The 20325-nt window shown below is 45.2% G+C and overlaps 1 protein-coding gene across 12 annotated transcripts in view; it reads left to right on the top strand.

The window, feature by feature from the left end:
- The first annotated feature begins 210 nt into the window (after positions 1-210).
- Positions 211-20325, top strand: part of CLTCL1 (clathrin heavy chain like 1) — a 105740-nt gene continuing 85625 nt past the window's right edge. For 7 of the 12 annotated variants that reach the window (XR_004266042.1, XM_032271413.1, XM_032271418.1 and 4 more), the window contains exons 1-2: positions 211-366; positions 15069-15276. Coding sequence is in view for 10 of the 12 variants with exons in the window: in XM_032271413.1 (XP_032127304.1) it covers positions 325-366; positions 15069-15276 (250 nt within the window). In the remaining 2 variants the exon portion in view is untranslated. Of the gene's footprint in view, positions 367-675; positions 936-5111; positions 5210-15068; positions 15277-20325 lie in introns of those variants that run through there. The other 5 variants (XM_032271417.1, XM_032271412.1, XM_032271410.1 and 2 more) reach the window with 4 other exon arrangements.

The following is a 20325-nucleotide window of genomic DNA, read 5'->3' as shown; positions in this document are numbered from 1 at the left end:
GGGGACGGGGTAGGGAAGTGGCAGGGGGGAGGGGTAGGGGACGGGGGAGGGGTAGGGGACGGGGGGAGGAGACGGGGCTGTGGGGCGAGGTAGGGGACGGGGGTAGGGACGGGGGTAGGGACGGGGTAGGGACGGGGCAGGGGGGCGGGGTAGGGGACGGGGCAGGGGGGCGGAGTAGGGGACGGGGCAGGGGGGCGGGGTAGGGGACCGGGGAACTGCGCCTGCGCCGCCGCCACCTGTCAGCCCGCGAGAGAGTTCGGTGGCCATCCCTGCCGCCGCCGCCGCCGCCGCCGCCGCCGCTGCCGCCTCGGTCCGGCGCCAGCCATGGCGCAGATCCTCCCCATTCGTTTTCAGGAGCACTTCCAGGTGAGGCCGGGCGGGCCGCGCCCAGCGCTCGGTCCTGTCAGCCGCGCCTCTGCCGGGCAGGCCTCCCGGGCTCGGCCCCGCGCCCCCAGCCCGCTGAGCCGCTGCCTAGCCAGCCGCGCCGACCTCAGACCTCACAGCTGGGCCGGGGCTGCGAGGGTCCTGGGCGCGGCGGCCGCTCGTGCGGACCCACTCGCGCGCCGTCTCCGAAGCCCCTTACCCGCGGGCGCCGGCCGGGGAGCGCTGGGGTGGAAGCGAACACCCAGCTCAGTGCCCGCGAGCACGCGCGCGGGTTCCCGCTTCGGGCGGGGCAACCCGGGGGGCGCGCCCATCCCACAGCCCCACGCCCCGCAAGGCGTCCTGCGGTTCCACTCGGCCCTGAGTTTGCCTCTGCTCTGCCGTCGTCCCCAGGGCGGCTTCGCCTGGGAGGACCGTGAACATGCGTGACGCCTAAGGGTTTTCAATGCAGTAACACCCCGAAGCCCGCCTTTTTAATAAGGTCCCAGTTTGTTCTCCGTTTGTTTGTGCTCAGGAACACAAGGACTGGCCGCAGCCTTTGAGCAAGGGCTCAGGTAGGGTGCCGTGCGGGTCGCCCACGGGTTTACCCGGGGAGGTGCGGTGGAGGAGGGATCGCCAGCAGCTCCTCCCTGAGTGCGCTGTGTTAAATCATCACACTCCCATCCGCTGCGATTCGCTTACTTTCTGGATGAGGCTCTCAAAAGTGTTAAAGAACAGGATTCACACTCAGTCTTTTTTACTACAAAGTAGTGCATTGAGGAATGTGCTTGATTGAAACCTCCTGTGTTCACAGTTCAGAGCAGTGTTAGCCCTGGATACAGATGGGAGAGGCCTTGGGAGTTGTGTAGTGACCCGTCCAGTCCCCTCGTTCTGCAGATCCCCTCATTCTTCAGACTGGAAACTTGATATCCAAGGATCCTGCCAGGGTCACTTGGTTGGTGACACAGTGGAAGTTGTGTGGAGGTGAGAGTGCCCTGACATCTGTCCCCCGGACTTCATTCTGCCACTAAGCTGAGCCAGTGCCAGTCATGCTGAGGCAGCAAAATACTGTTGCTACTTATAATGATGATGTAGTTATCATTTATTGAGCCATTTCTCTTGTCACTCACGAGACTATTGTATTTTATAAATCTGGTTTAATCCTCACGATAACTGAGGCAGGTAGTGATACCCTGTTTTATACCATGGGTCATGAGGTTAATATTATAATTCATTCAGCTAAAGTTACATGGCTAGTAAGTGGCAAAGCTTGGCTTCCAACCCAGGTCTCTGACTCCAATGCCTGTGCTTAACCACTATCTAAATATCTTATTTTCAAAGAGCATGAAAGCAGTAAGGTATTTTAGGTGTCCCTATGTCCGTCAGGGTTTGTAATGTCCCTGAGAGTTTATACAGGATATGTTCCATTATCTGGAAAATGCTTATGGCTTGTGGTGGGCAGCCACATGAATGAAAGTCTGTGGTTTGTGGTCTCTAACACTGACTGGGTCTTTGAGGCTACTCTGCATTCTGTAGAACACACTGAGTCAGCACACACTGCCTTCACTACAGGCCTTTCAGAACTCCAGCCTGTTCCTTAAATCCCTAATCCTGTCTCGCAACCAGCACATGACTTGGAGAAAACTGAAGCCTAAGTGGGATGTTTCTCCCTTTATGCCTGGAGATTTAGAAGCTTGTCTGCAGCCACCCTTTCCTGCCTTCCTGTTACCTCAAAAGTAGGTGTCCTTTCTTGCCTGTGCTCTGGATCTGGTATCCCACTTTCCCATAAGGGAGCCTTGTTCAGTCACAGCTTCTCCTCTTTCCTGTATGTTCATCCTTTCCCTCTCATGGTTTCTTCCTGTGTGTGTTGGGTAGTGCTCACCTCTCTTCCATCTGTACAACCAGCAAACTTCTTCCCCTCCTCCCCACCCCACTGGTCCCCACAAAGCTCTTCTGTCATAGCCAGAGGTCATGAAAGAGTTGATTTAGCGCTGCATTACTTCTTTATGTTCTCCATTAACCTGCAGTCTGGCTTTTGTCTCCATTTTTTCCCCTGAATCTGTTCTTGCCAAGGTTACAAGTCATCCTGCAGGTTTTTTGGTAAGGGCCACACTCTGTCTCTGTCCCGTATTCTTACATTTTTTTAACCTTCTAAAAATATGGAAATGAGTTTTAGTTTAGCCATTCAAAAGCAGGCTGCAGTTGGCTAATCTTTGCTATAAAAAATAAAATCAGGTGAGAGTGGTGTCTCATGCCTGTAACCCCAGCACTTTGGGAGGCCAAGGCGGGTGGATCACCTGAGGTCCAGAATTTGAGACCAGCCTGGCCAACATGGGGAAACCTCATTTCTGCTAAAAATACAACATCAGCCGGGTGTGTTGGTGCGCACCTGTAATCTCAGCTACCTGAGAGGCTGAGGCGAGAGAATCTCTTGAACCTGGGAGGCGGAGGTTGCAGTGATCTGAGATAATGCCACTGCACCCCAGTCTGGGTAACAGACCAAGACTTCATCACAAAATAAGATGAGATGAGATGAGTTGAGATAGATAAGATAAAGCCTATCACACCACACACATCTTCTATGATGTCCAGCAATACTTAATGCTGCACTTTACTACCTCCTGAGGGTCCTTTCTCTACTGCTTTTGATCCCACAGTTACCCAGGGTTTCTCCTTCCTCTCTGCCCATACCCATTGCCCTGTGGGCACCTCTTGTGCACAAGCTTGGAATCTGTCTTGGGCCCCTCTACCTTTTCATTCAGGACACACTGCTGGTGATTTTATGTATTCCCATAAGCTCGGTGTTCCCACGCCATCCGCGTGTTTTCACAGTTTCACTGCTATGTGCATGAGAGGCAGTAGCTGATTCTGGTTAAGAGCACAAACTGTGAGGTTGCAGTGAGCCGAGATTGCACCACTGCACTCCAGCCTGGGTGACAGAGTGAAACGCTATCTAAAAAAAAAAAAAAAAGCACAAAGTGAAGGCACTGAATCTGATCTGGACTCAGGCACTTCCTGGCTGTGTGGTTTGGGGCAATGTTTATCGCTTTTTTGTGCTTCCATATCTTCATCTATTAAATAAGCATAAAAGGTATACTTCTTATCTTACAAAGTAGTTGTGAGATTTTGAGTTAATAAATGTAAAGCATTAAACAATGACTGGTACATAATACAGTAGTCCCCCTTTACCCATGGGGAATATTGTTCGAAGACCCCCAAAGGTCCTGGAACTGCAGATAGTTCTGAACCCTGTGTATACTGTTTTTTTCCCTATGTGTACATATGTATGATAAACCTGAATTTATATTAGGCACAGTAAGAGATTAACAATGATAGCTAATAACAATGTGCCAGCATCACTCCTGTTGGACTTTGGGGCCATTATTAAGTAAATTAAGGGTTGCTTGAACACAGGCACTGTGATGCTGCACAGTCAGTCTGATAACTGACAGCTACCAACCAACTAATGGGCTGGCGGTGTATACAGTGTAGATATGCTGGACACAGGGATAATTCCCGTCCTGGGTGGGCTGGTGCAAGATTTCATCACTCTGTGCAGAATGGCATGCAATTTAAAACTTATGAATTGTTTATTTCTGGGGTCCTACATTTAATATTTTCAGACTGCAGGTAACAAAGTGTTTAAAAAAAAAAAAAAAAAAAAAAAAACCACGGATAAGAGGAGACTGCTGTAAAGCACTGTGTCCTTGTGAGCTGTTGCTACCATTGTGACAGCTGCCTACTGAAGAAGGCCAGGGAATGGTCAGCAGGTTCCTCAAACACAGTGTTCAAAAACGGGGTTCCCTTTCTCCCCAAATGTGTATCTTGTCCAGTGTCCAGCCAGGAGCCTGGGATGTGTTTTCCCCATCCTGTTGTCCCTTTCTCTTGTTTACTTTTGACATCATTCTGCCACTGTCATCATGACCACTGTTTCCCTAAACTATGCCATCGTTTCCCACCTTGATGGTCATGCTAGCTTTGTCCTTCTACCTCCGGTCTAGCCCTCCCGAGGTCCATTCTCCAGCACCCAGGCAATGTGATCTCCCAGGATGAGCATCTGCTTAAAGTCCTTCAGGGAGTGATTTCATGTTTCCTCTGGCATGAAAAGACTGATCCCCAAGTGCTCTTCCCTGCTCTTCCCAGCCTGACACCTGCTCAACTCTGCAGCTGCTCCCTTTGTGTTCTTTCCAGAACACATTCCCCCCTCGCCCCTTTTTACCCACCTACTCCTACTGAGCCTTCTACAATCTGTGAAAATGATGCTGTCTCTGGAAGCTCTCCCTGAATTGTCAGTTACGAGTTCTTCCTCTGTGCCTCTTTGGGTTCCTTGTCTAATGATCCTCTTCCCAGGTTACTGTGGCTGTTCATTTTCTCTACTGGATTGTGTGCTCAGGGAGCTACTATTTGGACTTTTTAGAAATATTCAAATATCAGAGGTGGAAGGGTATTGCTGTTTGTAATATCTGAGGATGGGCTGAGAACTTAGGACATCTTGATTCAGAATAGGAATGGCTGAATGGTTTGGTGGCCTAGAAATTTTGTTGAGCCCTAAGTAATTCCTGCCAGCAATATCAAAAAAGCAGCTGCAAATTTGTAAGCTGTGAAATGTGTCATAGCTCAATACACAGAAAACGTAAGCATGTTCCCTCCAGGTGTCTCTGAGGCGATGTTCGAAGCAGATGTAGAGACCTTGAGCACTAGAATTCTAGGAGAAAGATGGTCAGCATCTGAATCAGTGCTTCTCTGCGTAGGCTGAATGTGAGAATGGCCTGAAGCTTTAAACACATCTCTGCTGGGTGCTAAATCCAAAGCTGGGTGGTGGACATGGAGCTTTGGTGTTCCTTCCCAGGTGAGTCTCACACACAGTCCAGTTGAACCAATCTTCTACCTGTTAGTCAATATTAATAATTAAGGAAAGTGGGAGGAAAGTAAAACTGCAAAGGTGTAGACTGAGCTTGATCTGAAAACAGTTCCCATCCACGCACACCGGTGTGTGTCTGGAGAGGCTTCTGGGGGTCACACTCCAAAAGGGGACTCGTACCCATAGTAGTCCAGTCCATATTTGATTTTTGTTGCCATTGTGTAGCTATCTCATTTTGTGAAGTGGTTTTTGATGTACAAAGGCAGCAGTTGGCTCATTGCATCCTCAAATTGTTGCATTCCGGTGTAAAATGTCTTTTTAAGGTACCAAGTAAGCTGTTACGTTTTGCCTGTTGACCTACCACTGCTCCTGGTATTGGAAACACATACTGGCCAGTCAGTTGCCTTCTGACTTATTTATAAAGCAAGTAAAGGAACTACCTGCCTCAGCCAGGGTGTCTGGGAGGGTGAGCCTTCTGGGAATGCCAACCACTGGGGCATTGTGAGTGACCAAATAGTAAATGAATTTGAATGGGGCCTGTTTGGAAAAACAGATCTTCACCATAGAACACATTTAAATGTTCCGAATGCCTAAGCCGTACAAACTAATGCTTCTTTAGTTGATTGGGTTGAAAGAATTAAGTCCTAGAATAATCTCAGTCAAGGTTCCTCTCCACTCAGGTATTTTAGCATTCTGTAGCAGGGGCAGGTCTGATGGAAATTAAAATCTTTCCGTTCAAACTCTGTCTCTGCCAGGGGAAACCACTATTAAGGAAACCACCGTATCCTTCCAAAAATGATTAAAAGAATTTTACTTTAAACATTCTTCTGCCCTTTGCTTTTGTAACTTAACACACTGAAGATCCTCTTGCAGAATCACAGACATATCACTGCGTATATCGGACGTGTTATCAGGGCAGTAGTTGCTGGCACCCTGTCACCTCCTTCTCTAAGGGGGCATCTTTCTGCAAGCTTTCTGAATTTTCTTCTTTGCTTCTTCACTGAGACTTTACCAAGTTTGTAGGCTCTTCTTCCACATTTTCTTCCGCTTCTCTGGAGGCCTGCTGCTGGCCTCCATGCCAGGGAGATGACCATCACTCTTGACAGGCATTCTTCATTGGATGCCACAAAGCTGGGATAGCAAAGTGCAATGACAAAATTAGAATCGGATAGATCTTGACTGGCTAGAATCCAACCAGCTGACATTTAACAGGGATAAATACAGAGTCTTGTGCACTGGTGTTAAAATACAGAAAACCTGTCGTGGTGTAATTTGAGAGAAGCTCTGTACAGCATTACATAAATATAGTTAACTATCCCTGAGCTAACCTACTCCTAGAATGTATGTTCTGGAAAAGACTTTAGTGTCATCCATCTTCATAGGCCCTCATTTACAAAGCTCCCTCTTTAGGCTAGGAAAGACTTGGTAAGTTTGAAATACAAAATACGGGTTTTTAAAAATTTTATTTTCTTGAGACAGAGCCTTGCTCTGTCAGCCAGGCTGGAGTGCAGTGGTGTTATCTCAGTTCACTACAGCCTCCTCCTCATGGGTTCAAGCAATTCTCCTGCCACAGCCTCCTGAGTAGCTGGGACCACAGGCATATACCACCACGGCTGGCTAATTTTTGTATTTTTAGTAGAGGCGGGGTTTCACCATGTTGGCCAGGATGATCTCGATCTCCTGACCTCATGGTCCACCCACCTCAACCTCCCAAAGTGCTGGGATTACAGGCATGAGCCACCACACCCAGCCTATTTTTATTTTAAGCGGAGTTTCTCTCTTGTTGCCCAGGCTGGAGTGCCATGGCATGGTCTTGGTTCACTACAACCTCTGCCTCCCAGGTTCAAGCGATTCTCCTGCCTCAGCCTCCTGAGTAGCTGGAATTACAGACATCCACTACCACATTCAGCTAATTTGTGTATTTTCAGTGGAGATGGGGTTTCACCATGTTAGCCAAGCTGGTCTTGAACTCCTGACCTCAGGTGATCAACCCACCTCAGCCTCGCATAGTTCAGGGATTACAGGCATGAGCCACCATGCCCCTCATATATGTTTTAAAAACTATAAATGAGCTAAATTTGACTGCCCTGAAACAAGTAATTTGTTTTACTACTTGTTTACCATCCATGTGCTAAGCACAAGGATAAAGCAGTGAGTGAGACTGGGAAGGAGACAGATACAGAAGGAAAAAAGATTGGTGTCCCCAGAGGCACAGAAGTGTGAGAACATGAGGACGGTCAGTGCAACTTGAGCATTCTGGCTTCATTGATATAGGCAGTTGATGTTTTCACCAATACTCTTGTATAAGCACAGTTGCAGTCCTCCCAGTTAGACATCTCTCCTTCAGCCCCTTACACGTAGAAACCACAGGACTATCAGATGAGTAATTTCTTTTTGCATAATCCCCAGTGTCAGATTTTTTGTTCTTTTTTCTTTTCTTTTCTTTTTTTAAGACAGGGTCTCTCTCTGTTGCCTAGGCCGGGGTGCAGCGGTGTGATCTCAGCTCACTGCAGCCTCTGTCTCCCGGGTTAAAGCAATTGTCATGCCTCAGCCTCCCAAGTAGCTGGGACCACAGGCGTGTACCACCATGCCCAGCTAAATTTTGTATTTTTAGTAGAGCAGGGGTTTCATCATGTTGGCCAGGCTGGTCTCCAACTCCTGACCTCAAGTGATCTGCCCACCTGGGCCTCCCAAAGTGCTGGGATTATAGGCGTGAGCCACCACACCTGTCTCCCAGTGTCAGATTTGAATTTTGATTGATTTGATTGCAAGCTTTGAGAACTGAAAAGGATCATTAGACTTCTTCTTTACCTTTCTTTAGTTAACCCTTATATATGCCATTTGAAATGAGTAGGTAGGGCCCAGTGCGGTGGTGCACGCCTATAATCCCAGCACTTTGGAAGGCTGAGGCAGGTGGATCACTTGAGACCAGGAGTTCAAGACCAGCCTGGCCAACCTGGCAAAACCCTGTTTCTATTAAAAATACAAAAATTACCCAGGTGCAGGGGCACACACCTGTAGTCCCAGCTAGTTAGGAGGCTGAGGCATGAGAATCGTTTGAGCGTGGGAGGCAGACTTTGTAGTGACTTAAGATCATGCCACTGCACTCCAGCCTTGGCCAACAGAGCAAGACTGTCTCAAAAGAAAGAAAGAAAAGTTTTTAACAAAATGTGTAGCTAAGCTACTTACCAGAATAATAATACTAAGGATCAGGAGTCCTTGGTTATTTCTTTCTTTTTTTTTACAGGACCTTGCTATATTGCCCAGGCAGGTCTTGAACTCCTGGGCTCAAGCTATCCTCCCACCTCTGCCTCCCTAAGAGCTGGGATTACAGGTGTGAGCCACAGCGCCCGACGGTTATTTCTGCTAACTAGTGGGAAAAAAACCTAGGCCAGGCGCTGTGGCTCACGCCTGTAATCCCAACACTTTGGGAGGCTGCGGCAGGTGGATCACCTGAGGTCAGGAGTTCAAGACCAGCCTGGCCAACGTGACGAAACCCCATCTCTACTAAAAATATGAAAATTAGCCAGGCACCTGTAGATCCAGCTACTCTGGAGGCTGAGGCAGAAGAATCACTTGAATCCAGGAGGCGGAAGTGGCAGTGAGCTGAGATCAAACCACTGCACACCACTCTGGGCAACCGAGTAAAACTCCATCTCAAAAGAAAAGAAAATCTGGCTTTTCAACACATCACTTTTCTGGAGATGTTTCTGCATATGGAGTAAAACTCACAGTAGTATCTGGCATCTTAGATGGAAAAATTATTTTCGTGGGATTGTCCTGTATTTAGCATTCCTGGCTAAATGAGTTCATTATACTATTAAAAGTACTGTTGCCTGTTTTTTTTTTTTGACACATAACCTCACTCTGTCACTCAGGCTGGAGGACAGTGGCTCTCTCCTGGCTTGTGACAGCCTTCACCACCCGGGTTCTCCTGCCTCAGCCTCCTGAGTAGCTGGGATTCTCCTGCTTCAGCCTCCTGAGTAGCTGGGATTACAGGCACATGCCACTGCACCCAGCTGATTTTTGTATTTTTAGTAGAAACGGGGCTTCACCATGTTGTCCAGGCTGATCTTGAACTCGTGATCTCAAGTGATCCACCCACCTTGGCCTCCCAAAGTGCTGGGATTATGGGCGTGAGCCACTGAGCCTGACCCCCTTGCCTGTTTCTGAAGACTGCAAGGTAGCACCCCTGGTTGAGAACTACTGTCTTAATTTTATCTGATTCTAATAGCTTTTATCTTATTTTTTGATCCACCTTTCTCAGATGTTAAAACACTTATTTGCTAGGTACTTGTTTACACATGCCATGCATGTGTGCATATGCTCTTAGATAAAATCTTGACTCAACTACTATTATTTAAGAACCTACTATGCTCAAGAGATTAGATACAAATTATTCAGGGTTACAAATTCTTGATATTTGGAGTTGAAATCAGAATGTCACCATATTAACCCAACATTGATCCCCAAACTGAGAACAAAATGACAGTTTAGAAAACCCAGACCCACCTAAGTGCACTGCTCTGTCTGGAGAGCATCCAGTCCTATTCTGCTAAAGCCAGAAAATCTGGGTAGGTCGAGAAGACCAAGAATGGTCGCTTACCAGTACGTGGCCAGCTTTGTTTTACTGACGTCTCCAGTCACTACCAATTTATATTGATACCAATTCCAGACATCTTGTTTCATCCCAAAACACTTTAGGATGTATCTCCGAGAAAACTCTTTGTTACTTTTTTCCAATTTTTAGAATTGTTGTAAAATACACATAACATAAAATTTATCATCTTAACCATTTTTCAGTGTACACTTTAGTGATACTAAGTACATTCATATTGTGCAGTCATCACCACCGGCCATCTCCAGAACTCTTTTCATCTTGTAAAACGGATGCTCCATACTTGTTAAAAAATGACTCCCCATTCACTCCTCTCCCTAACCCCATCTACTTTTTGTCTCTATAGATTTGACTATTCTACATACTGGATATAAATGGAATCATATGATATTTGATATTTGTCTTTTTGTGTGACTGGTTTTTTTGGTTTTTTTTAGATGGAGTCTCACTTTGTTGCCCAGGCTGGAGTACAGTAGCACAACGTCAGCTCACTGCAATCTCCATCTCCTGGGTTCAGGTGATTTTCCTGCCTCTGCCTCCTGAGTAGCCAAGATTACAGGCACCTGCCACTGTGCCAGGCTAACTTTTGTATTTTTAGTAGAGGCAGGGTTTCACCATGTTGACCAGGCTGGTCTCGAATTCTTGACCTCAAGTGACCCATCTGCCTTGGCCTCCCAAAGTGCTGGGATTACAGGTGTGAGCCACTGTGCCAGACCTTGGCTTTTTTCACTTAGCGTAATGACCTCAAGGTTCATTCATGTTGTAGCATGTGTCAGGATTTCCTTCCTTTTAAAGGCTGAAGAGTAAATCCTTTTGCATGTGTATAAAACATTTTGCTTATCTCTTCATCCGTTGTTACACACTAAGAATTCTTTTTTTTTTTTTTTTTTTTTTTTTTTGAGAGGGGGTTTCACTCATTTTACCCAGGCTGGAGTGCAATGGCGCGATCTCGGCTCACCGCAACCTCCGCCTCCTGGGTTCAGGCAATTCTCCTGCCTCAGCCTCCTGAGTAGCTGGGATTACAGGCATGCACCACCATGCCCAGCTAATTTTTTGTATTTTTAGTAGAGACGGGGTTTCACCATGTTGACCAGGATGGTCTCGATCTCTTGACCTCGTGATCCACCCGCCTCGGCCTCCCAAAGTGCTGGGATTACAGGCTTGAGCCACCGCGCCCGGCCAGAATTCTTTATTTTTTAACTCTAATAACGTCACACCTAAAAAAAAATCAGTAATTTCTCAACATCACCCAATATCTTGTCAGTGTTTGGTTTGTTTGAAATAGCATCCAAAGAAGGCCTATGCATTGCATTTGGTTGACATTTTATGTATTAGAGCTGCTTTTTGAAGGAAGCTTGGATCTTATTTTTTGATATTTAACACAAACATTTTATTTGTGTACATTTATCTTTTTAATTTCATAGTCCTTTCAAATTTGTTAAATTCATATTGTTACTCTAGTATACGGACAGTCTTCAAGCATACCCTTAGCAGATAAAACAGTCCCTGTATATGACTTTGATTAGAGTAATTACTCAGAATATTGACTAGCAGATGATTGAAGGTCAGAGCCCTGGGGCCTGGATCACAGACAGTGATCCTTGTGGCCATCACCAATGAGGTGTGGTTCAGCACCGGACACACGCTCACTTCATGCTTTTCCATCTCATTCCAAGAGTCTTTTGTTTCATACATTGTTTGGGCTTTTATGTGCTAAATATTCAGATGGATTCAAAATGAGGAGAACCTGAATTTGACTCTGAGAAGAAACAAGAGAGTAAGTAAATATGAATAACTAATACAAAGCAAAGCTCTCTATTCTATAAGCATGCCACAGATAAAAGGCCTGGAGTAGGGGACTGATTACCCGTGAAAGTTACTTAGGCCACCTCAGCAGAGCTAAGCCAGATACTTTGCGGAAATTAAGATTTATTCTACCACATTTACTTGGCTTCAAGAAAATTAGATTGGTTTGGCATGACTTCTTAGTGAGCCCATATTGACTGCAGGTATTCATGTTTTTCTTTTCAAAGGGCTCACAAACCTGATGGGTAATGTTGTGGAATTTGGAGGGAGAACCTCAAATGCAGCAGTCTTATCTTCTGGAATCCCACCGTCCTCTGTTTGATTAATAAATATTATAAATCCTAGCACTTTGGGAGGCTGAGGTGGGCGGATTACTTGAGGTCAGGAATTGGAGACCAGCCTGGCCAATACGGTGCAACTCTGTCTCTACTAAAAAATACAAAAATTAGCTGGATGTGGTGGTGCATGCCTGTAGTCCCAGCTACTCGGGAGGCTGAGGCAGGAGAGTCACTTGATCTTGGGAAGTGGGGGTTGCAGTGAGTCAAGATCACACCATTGCACTCCAGCCTGGGCATTGCAGCAAAACTGTCTCGAAATAAATAAATAAACAAGTAAATATTGTAATTTTTCTAGGGCATTTATATTATTCTGTTTTTCAGGATTTTTCTATTAATTGCATATTTGTCCTTTTGTTGTGACTGGTTTTTGTGTGACAGAGTAAATAACACTAATCCAACCCTTGCCCTCCAGTAATTTATGACCTTGGATGTTGTTGTATAAGCCAGCAGGGGACTAAGCTAGGGAGAGGACGATGGAATTTGAACATGGCTCATTTGTGAGAAAGTTGGTAAGACTGGGAGGTTTTCTTTGGTTGTGATAATGTGGTTTCTTGGTTTACTAGCTCTCAGTGGTTACACTTGTGGGGCTTCTGTTATTTCTCATTCTTGGTTTACTTAAGTAGGTTAACTTAAGTTAATCATGTCCTTCTTCATGGGCTGCTCACCTGCTTCCCTTCTAAGCCTTGGTGTATCCTGGGGCTCTGTGCCCTGGGATCCCAGGCCATCCGCTCACATTTCACAGTCTCTCTTGGTGATTCCATCCAGTCTCATGACTTTTCCTGCAATAGATGACCCCCATATTCTTATTTTTTGGCTTGAATTTTTTTTAGACTTAAAAAGTTAAACAATATAATACCTAAGAAAATTCTAAAAGTAACAAGTCTGAGGATGGCAGGCCCTACCAAATGTTACAAACCTCAATAAATAAAATAGCGTGGTGTTGATGTATAGCTAGATGTTAGGAGCCCCATGATGGCTGAACACACGGAGGTTCCTGAGGAGCGGTGTGCTGGAAAAGGCAAGGATACCTCTGGCTCCTTGCTTTATGTACCTCTTCCATCTGGCAGTTCATCTGTATCCTTTGTAATAAATGAGAAACATGTTCCCTTGAGTTCTGTTAGCTAGTCCAACAAATTAGTCAAATCCAGGAAGCAGGTCAAGGGAACCCTGTTTTATAGCCGGATGGTCAGAAGTAAAGGCCACAGTCTGGGCTTGGGATTAGCGTCTGAAGTGGAGACAATCTTAAGAGACTGAGGCCTCAACCTGTGGGATCTGAGGCTGTCTCCAGGTAGATATCGTCAGAATTGAATTAAATTGCAGGATATCCAGGCGGTGTCTGCTGGAGAAACCCCCACACATCTCGTGTTAGAAGTGATGTGTGAGAACAGGAAAAATACTTTGGTTTTTCCTATCCTTTATAAACCACTGCTAGCATTATTTTCTTTGCTGTAACCCAAGGTTGGAACATGAAGGGACTTTCTTGTAGTAATGGCAATATCAATCGGCAGATTCTATTTTTAAAAAATTATTTCACTACAGCTATGAAGTATGTTTTGTTTTTTGCTGTTATATGTCCTTGTGTTTGTTTTGGTGAACTCATATGGGAACATAATCACCACTTCGTTTATCTTTTCTGTGTTAAAATGGAATATGAATTTCAAACAACTCAGTATTGTGGTCAGAACACAGGCTTTATTACACCTGGCTCCATCATTAATCAGCTTTGTAACTTCAGAAAGATTTTTTAACCCCAACTTGGTTTTTCCCAAGTGGAAAGTGTGTGTGGGATGCCTGCCTCAGTGGGCTAACAGGAAGATGAGATGAGGTGACCCGTTGTCCTGCAGCCTGCTCCGCTCAGCAGCTGGAACATCCAGCATGTGCTAGACTCCGCTACAAAAGACAAATAAGGCACAGTCCTGAGTTATACTTGCAGTATGAACAGTCTCACTTGCGTTCCTTCCAAAGGGTGGTGGTGATTTTAACGCAGTAGTCCATGATCTCTGTTGCCAGTGTGAGCCTCTTCAAGGTTACACAAGGTAGCAGATGTTAAATGGTCACATCAGTAGCAGTAGAATTGGGGCTGAACAGAACAGTGTTTAAAAATAAAGTTGTCTAGCCGGGCATAGTGGCAGGTGCCTGTAATCTCAGCTAATCGGGAGGCTGAGGCAGGAGAATCGCTTGAACCCAGTAGGAGGAGGTTGCAGTGAGCCGAGATTGTGCTATTGCACTCCAGCCTGGGCAACAAGAGCAAAACTCTGTCTCAAAAAAAAAAAAAAAAAAGGTGTCTTGTAGGTCAGAACAGGGAAGTTTATAGAAATAAGCTTGGTGCCTTATAGGAGTGATAAACATTCCTTGAATATGTGTTTCCCAGGGTTTTTCATTGATGCTTATCCCATTAACAGGTCTTGATTTAGCCCAGGCACTGTATATAAGATGGCCTTTGGAGAAAGGCGCCTGGTTTCAGCTTACACAGTAGAAGCAATCCGTCGGCCTTGGAAGATGTGCCAAGCCTGCTGACTTTCTTATTAACCCCAGACTCTCCGAGAAGTATTCACACTGACTTAGAAATTCATTCAAATGAGATTTAGACAGATTTGATGAGATCTAGGGAAATATTTAAGCAAAAACTTTCAGCCAGTTCTTTTTTCTTGCCTTTTGGAGAAACCAGGTTTTGTGTTTTCTCCCTTTCCCTTCCACTTCCCTCGCCTTCACCTCTCCAAGGCCTCCTTCCTCCCAAAGCTCTCCTCAGTGGTGGGCTTATATGTGACACCTTATCTGATGGCGTCCTTTGGGAGTTCACCCCCAACTCATCTCTTCCTGTCTATATCACTTGCGGCATCCTTGACACTGCCTGGTGTTCCTGCACATGTCTTCACTGTGGTTTGGTAATAGCCTTGAGAGTTGATTCACAGGCTTGGGTGGATCTATTAAAGGTATAGAAAAGCAAGCTAATGTTTGGTTCAAGTATTTACCTAATGTTAACTTTTTTCTAAATTTTAACTTTTACTCCTCTTCCTTTGCTTTTGGCTAGAGTCCATCCATTTCAGAGGAAAAACGATTAATCAAATGCCTTTTTTCTGTTTAGCTCCAAAACCTTGGAATTAATCCAGCCAACATTGGATTCAGCACACTGACCATGGAATCTGACAAGTTCATATGTGTCCGAGAGAAAGTTGGCGAGCAGGCACAAGTCGTGATCATTGACATGAACGACCCAATGGCTCCGATCCGACGGCCTGTCTCTGCAGAGAGTGCCATCATGAACCCAGGCTCTAAGGTGGTAGCTCTGAAAGGTAAACCCGATGGGATTGTTAGAAAGGAATCTTATCTCACTTTAACGGCTTTGTTACATTAAATATTGAACAAGTGTCACTAAACTCATGGCAAAATGTCATCAACTTAATTCCAAAAGCTTTAGCAAAAGCTGTGTTTAGTGTGCCCTCGTAAGAGGCCTCTGAGTGCCAGAACTTCTTGGTAACATCACCCACAGTGCCAGACGCACTGAGAGGAAGCAAATGCCCAGGTCTTTTGTCTTCATGTGACTAGGAATGCACAACAGAACTGTGCATGTTTCCCAGGAAGGCTGTGTAGCCCCTTTGCCCAAGGGCCTGCTGGAGTGATACTTCCAGTCATCTGAAGAAGACACAGGCTCAGGGGTTTTCCTTCTGTGAAACACATCAATGATAGAAGAGCTAATAATTAACAGAATTTCACTTCCCTGAAATCAGGGAGTCTTGGGTGCTTAAAGCCTTCTAGTTATCTTGAAAAATACAGAATCTTTTTACATTGCCTTCATTTGGGAAATAAAAGGATTAGGTATGCAGTAGACTTAATGTTTTATGTGAAATGCATTATCACTTACTTTGAAAAGCAAAGGGCATTTCTGGACCTAGAATTAGTGAATGCTAAATATTAGCTTTGCCTAGGCTTCTGTTTTGTTACAGAGATAGTGTCTACTTGGTCATTTCATTAGGTAGAAGGACATCTGAAAGTTAAGACCTTTCTATTTAAAAAGAAATAACTGAAATTGTTTTATTTGAAAGGATCTTTGTTCCATTACCAACTCTACCTTTTCCCTGTAATCTTGTTAAAGTAATTACTTAAACATATAGTGTAAGCAGTATAAACTTTTTTTTTTTTTTTTTGAGACAGTGTCTCACTCTGTCACCCAGGCTGGAATGTAGTGGTGCGATCTCGTCTCACAGCAACCTCCACTTCAAGCGATTCTCCTGCCTCAACCTCCCGAGTAGCTGGGACTACAGGCCACCACGCCCAGCTAATTTTTTGTATTTTTAGTAGAGATGAGGTTTCACCATGTTAGCCAGGATGGTCTCTATCTCCTGACCTCAGATGATCCACCCACCTCAGCTTCCCAAAGTGCTGGGATTACTGGCATGAGCCAGCACACTCGGCCAGCATAAACTATTTTAATTAGAAATTATTACTATTATGGAATATTAATGATTCTTTTATCTTTCTCATACTTTGTCACTTATCCCTTGCCTGTTTTTGATGGAATATTTGCCTTGTAGTGTTGCCTTTTTCTGCATTTTATATTGTTGTAGTATTTAAAAAAATATTTGTAGAGAAGGGGTCTCACCATGTTGTTCAGGCTGGTCTTGAACTCCTGGCCTCAAATGATCCTCCTGCCTTAGCCTCTCAAAGTGCTGAGATTATAGGCATGGGCCACTGTACCCAGCCTTGTTATAGGACTTTTAAGAGAACTTATCTAGCATGTTGTTTGCTGTTCAGTATTCTCAGCAGGTGTCAGAAATGCTCTGCATCTTAGTCTTCCTGGTTCTCTGGTGTAGTTCTCTTTAACAGTATGCAGTGCGGAGCTCTCAGGGTGTGTATGTGTATTCTGATGCGGAGTTGGGAGTAAAGAGAAGACAATAGTTAGATATTGTCAATCCCTTCCAGCCAAAGACCACCAGGAACACACTTGGCAGTTGAACAAGGTGGATTTATTGTTGCAGTGAGAGAGAACACACGCCCTGGGGAACTGGGGAGTGTCTCAGTAAGAAGGTGTTAGAGCCTTTATAGGATTTGGGCTTTGGTTGGATGATTTAAGGGGTAGTCTAAGGAAGCAGAATTTGCTGTAGATTGGATGTTGGCAGCAAGTGGGGGTAATTTTTATGATTGTATATCTCAATAAATCTTATCTATTAGGGAGTGAAGATTAGAGTGAGATTAAAGCAGTAATGGGGTAAAGAAGCAGCAGTCACTCATTTTAGCTGAGAGAGACGGGTGTTTGTTGGTATTTGTGAGTTGCGCAATAACCTTGTTTTTTTGTGTTTGCTCTGTCTTACTTGATCGTGGTCTCAGAGGGCCCTTGCCTGAGGCTGGTGTTCTCCAAGGTGGTTTATGTCCCTCAGGAGAACAGTGTGGCATTGCTGTGATTGCCAGGCCAGCTTCCAGGTGGCAGGGATGCTCCTTTTAATTTTCTTTCTTAATGGTCATATAAATCACTTCAACTATGACATGTTGAGTGCTGTTTTCTTTTGTGTATGGAAGTGTAAGGCTCTGGAACCAAAGAGATGTAATTCTAAGGCTTTATCTTATTTTTACTGCTAATTCTGTAGCATTAAAATCTCAGATCATTATAGTACAAATCATTAATAAGTGGAGGATGTACAGTGTGTTTTCAAGGCCCTACACCAAAGTGAGCAAAACTGTCTTTGAAGAAAGAGTTGTTTGTATAGTGATTGGTTGATGGAGATGATGGATTTGCAGGTGAGCCCCGCCATAGCACACACCTTGACTAGCTCACACCTTGACTAGGAGCCAGTGGAGAAATACAAGGGTGTGAGGGCTTCACCTTGTATCTCACAGATTTTTTCTATTTTGGGTGGTGAAGTTTTATGATTGGAAAGGGGCTCATGAAGGAGCTCTTGTACCTCCTTTTACAAAAAGGGCTAGGCTGGATGCCTTGTGTCCGTAATCCCAGCACTTTGGGAGGCCATGGCTGGAGAATTACTTGAGCCCAGGAGTGCAAAGCTTCATTGAGCTACTATCGCACCACTGCATTCCAGCCTGGGTGACAGAGCACGACCCTGTCTCTAAAAATCATAGTAAATTACTTAAGGCTGGTTGCAGTGGCTCACACCTGTAATCCCAGCACTTTGGAAGGCCAACATGGGCAGATCACCTGGGGGTCAGGAGTTGGAGACCAGCCTGTCCAACATGGTGTAACCCCATCTCTACAAAAATATATAAATTAGTGGGTGTGGTAGCGTGCATCTGTAATCCCAGCTCCTCAGAAGGCTGAGGCAGGAGAATCGCTTGAACCTGAGAGGTGGAGGCTTCAGTGAGCAAAGATTGCACCATTGTACTCCAGCCTGGGCAACAAGAGGGAAACTCCATCTCAAAAAAAAAAAAAAAAATTAAATTGAAAGGGACATCATTGCAGCATGTCCTCATGCCTGGCTGTGAACTCCCAAGGTGCTCAGAGATACTCAGCCCATGTCATTGCCAGGCTTTCTGGAGAAGCCTGAAGCAGATTCACTTACCCAGTCTCTGTTTTTGCTCTCTCCTGATGGATTTGTGGGGAATTTTTTAAAGCCAGATACATTTTGCCCTTGACTTGAAGAGCATGAGGTGGTGGCAGAATTCTTCATCTGCTGCTTATGATTTTGGTGGAACCCCTTAACTGAGGGATTGGCAAACAGTTTGCTTTTTGCCCCTGAACTAGGAATGTTTTTTATTTGTTTTAAGACCAGGTCTCTGTCATCCAGGTTGGAATGCAGTGATGCAATCATGGCTTACTGCAGCCTTGAACTCCCGTACTCAAGCGATCCTTCAACCTCAGCCCCCAAAGTAGCTAGGACAACAGGCACATGCCACCATGCCCAGCTAATGTTTAAACATTTTTTGTAGAGATGGTATCCAACTATGTTGCCCAGGCGAGTCTCAAACTCCTGGCCTAAAATGATCCTGTCACATCAGCCTTCCAAAGTGCTGAGATTACAGATGTGAGTCACCTCACCTTGCCAAGAATGGTTTTTATGAAGAATTGTAAAAACAAAAGAAAACAGGCAAATATGTGACAGAGGTCTTACATGTCCTTTTATAGGGAAAGTTGGCAGATACCTTACATTACTGGCCCCGGTGTGATAGTCCCAATTTTATTATGAAATATTGTGCATTAGCCCATTCTCACACTGTTATAAAGAACTACCTGAGACTGGGTAATTTATGAAGAAGTCAATAATTTAATTGACAGTTCCACAGGCTATATAAGAAGCATGGCTAGGAGGCCTCAGGAAACTTATAATCATGGCAGAAGGTGAAGGGGAAGCAAGCACATCTTACCATGGCGGAGCGGTAGAGAGAGAGCAAAGTGGGAAATGCCACACACACTTTTTTTTTTTTTTTTTTGAGACGGGGTCTTGCTATGTTGCCAGGCTGGAGTGCGTGATCTTGGCTCACTGCAACCTCTGCCTCCTGGGTTCAAGCAATTCTCCTGCCTCAGCCTCCTAAGTAGCTGGGACTACAGGCGCATGCCACTACGCCTCACTAATTTGTTTTTTTTGTTTTTTTTTTTTTTTATTTTAGTAGAGACCAAGTTTCACCGTGTTACCCAGGATGGTCTCTATCTCCTGACCTCGTGATCCACCCACCTCGGCCTCCCAAAGTGCTGGGATTACAGGTGTGAGCCACCGCATCCCGCCATACTTTTTTTTTAACTGCACCTTGCAGAGCAGGGCTAACCCATAGGCAGTGTGTCCAGAGTAGCCATACACACACTTTTACCCATCAGATCTCGCAAGAACTCACTCGCTATCTCCAGAACAGCAAAGGGGAAATCTGCCTTCATGATCCAGTCACTTTCTACCAGGTCCCTACCCAACTTCGGGAACTACAACTTGAGATGAGATTTGGGTGGGGACACAGAGCCAAACCGTATCATATTACCTTTCATTATTTATATGTATTTCTTTTTACAAACTTTACCTTTTTTCTCTTAATTTTTAGAAGTAGTTGGAGTATAGGCTAACCTAGTACCTGTGTGGCAAAATTGGCGCTGAGCTCAGTGAGGGATAGAGGGGGAATGGCCCCCCTGGAGGCCCCCTCTTCACCTTGACTACTTAAATCTGACCTGAGGTAGTTCCAAAGAAGATTGATCCTTTTTTGGTCCTTTGTGTGATGCTGAATATTTTGTGCCTCATAAACACATGTTCATTTAAACCAGGCTAAAGACAGCTTGACAAGGCCAGGCGCGGTGGCTCAAGCCTGTAATCCCAGCACTGTGGGAGGCCGAGGCGGGTGGATCACGAGGTCAAGAGATCGAGACCATCCTGGTCAACATGGTGAAACCCCATCTCTACTAAAAATACAAAAAA

This window comes from Sapajus apella, unplaced genomic scaffold (assembly GCF_009761245.1).
Source record: "Sapajus apella isolate SASKATOON/1434 unplaced genomic scaffold, GSC_monkey_1.0 scaffold231, whole genome shotgun sequence".
Lineage (NCBI taxonomy): Eukaryota > Metazoa > Chordata > Mammalia > Primates > Cebidae > Sapajus > Sapajus apella.
Note: the sequence above shows the minus strand (reverse complement) of the source record. Positions and strands in the feature narration are given on the sequence as shown.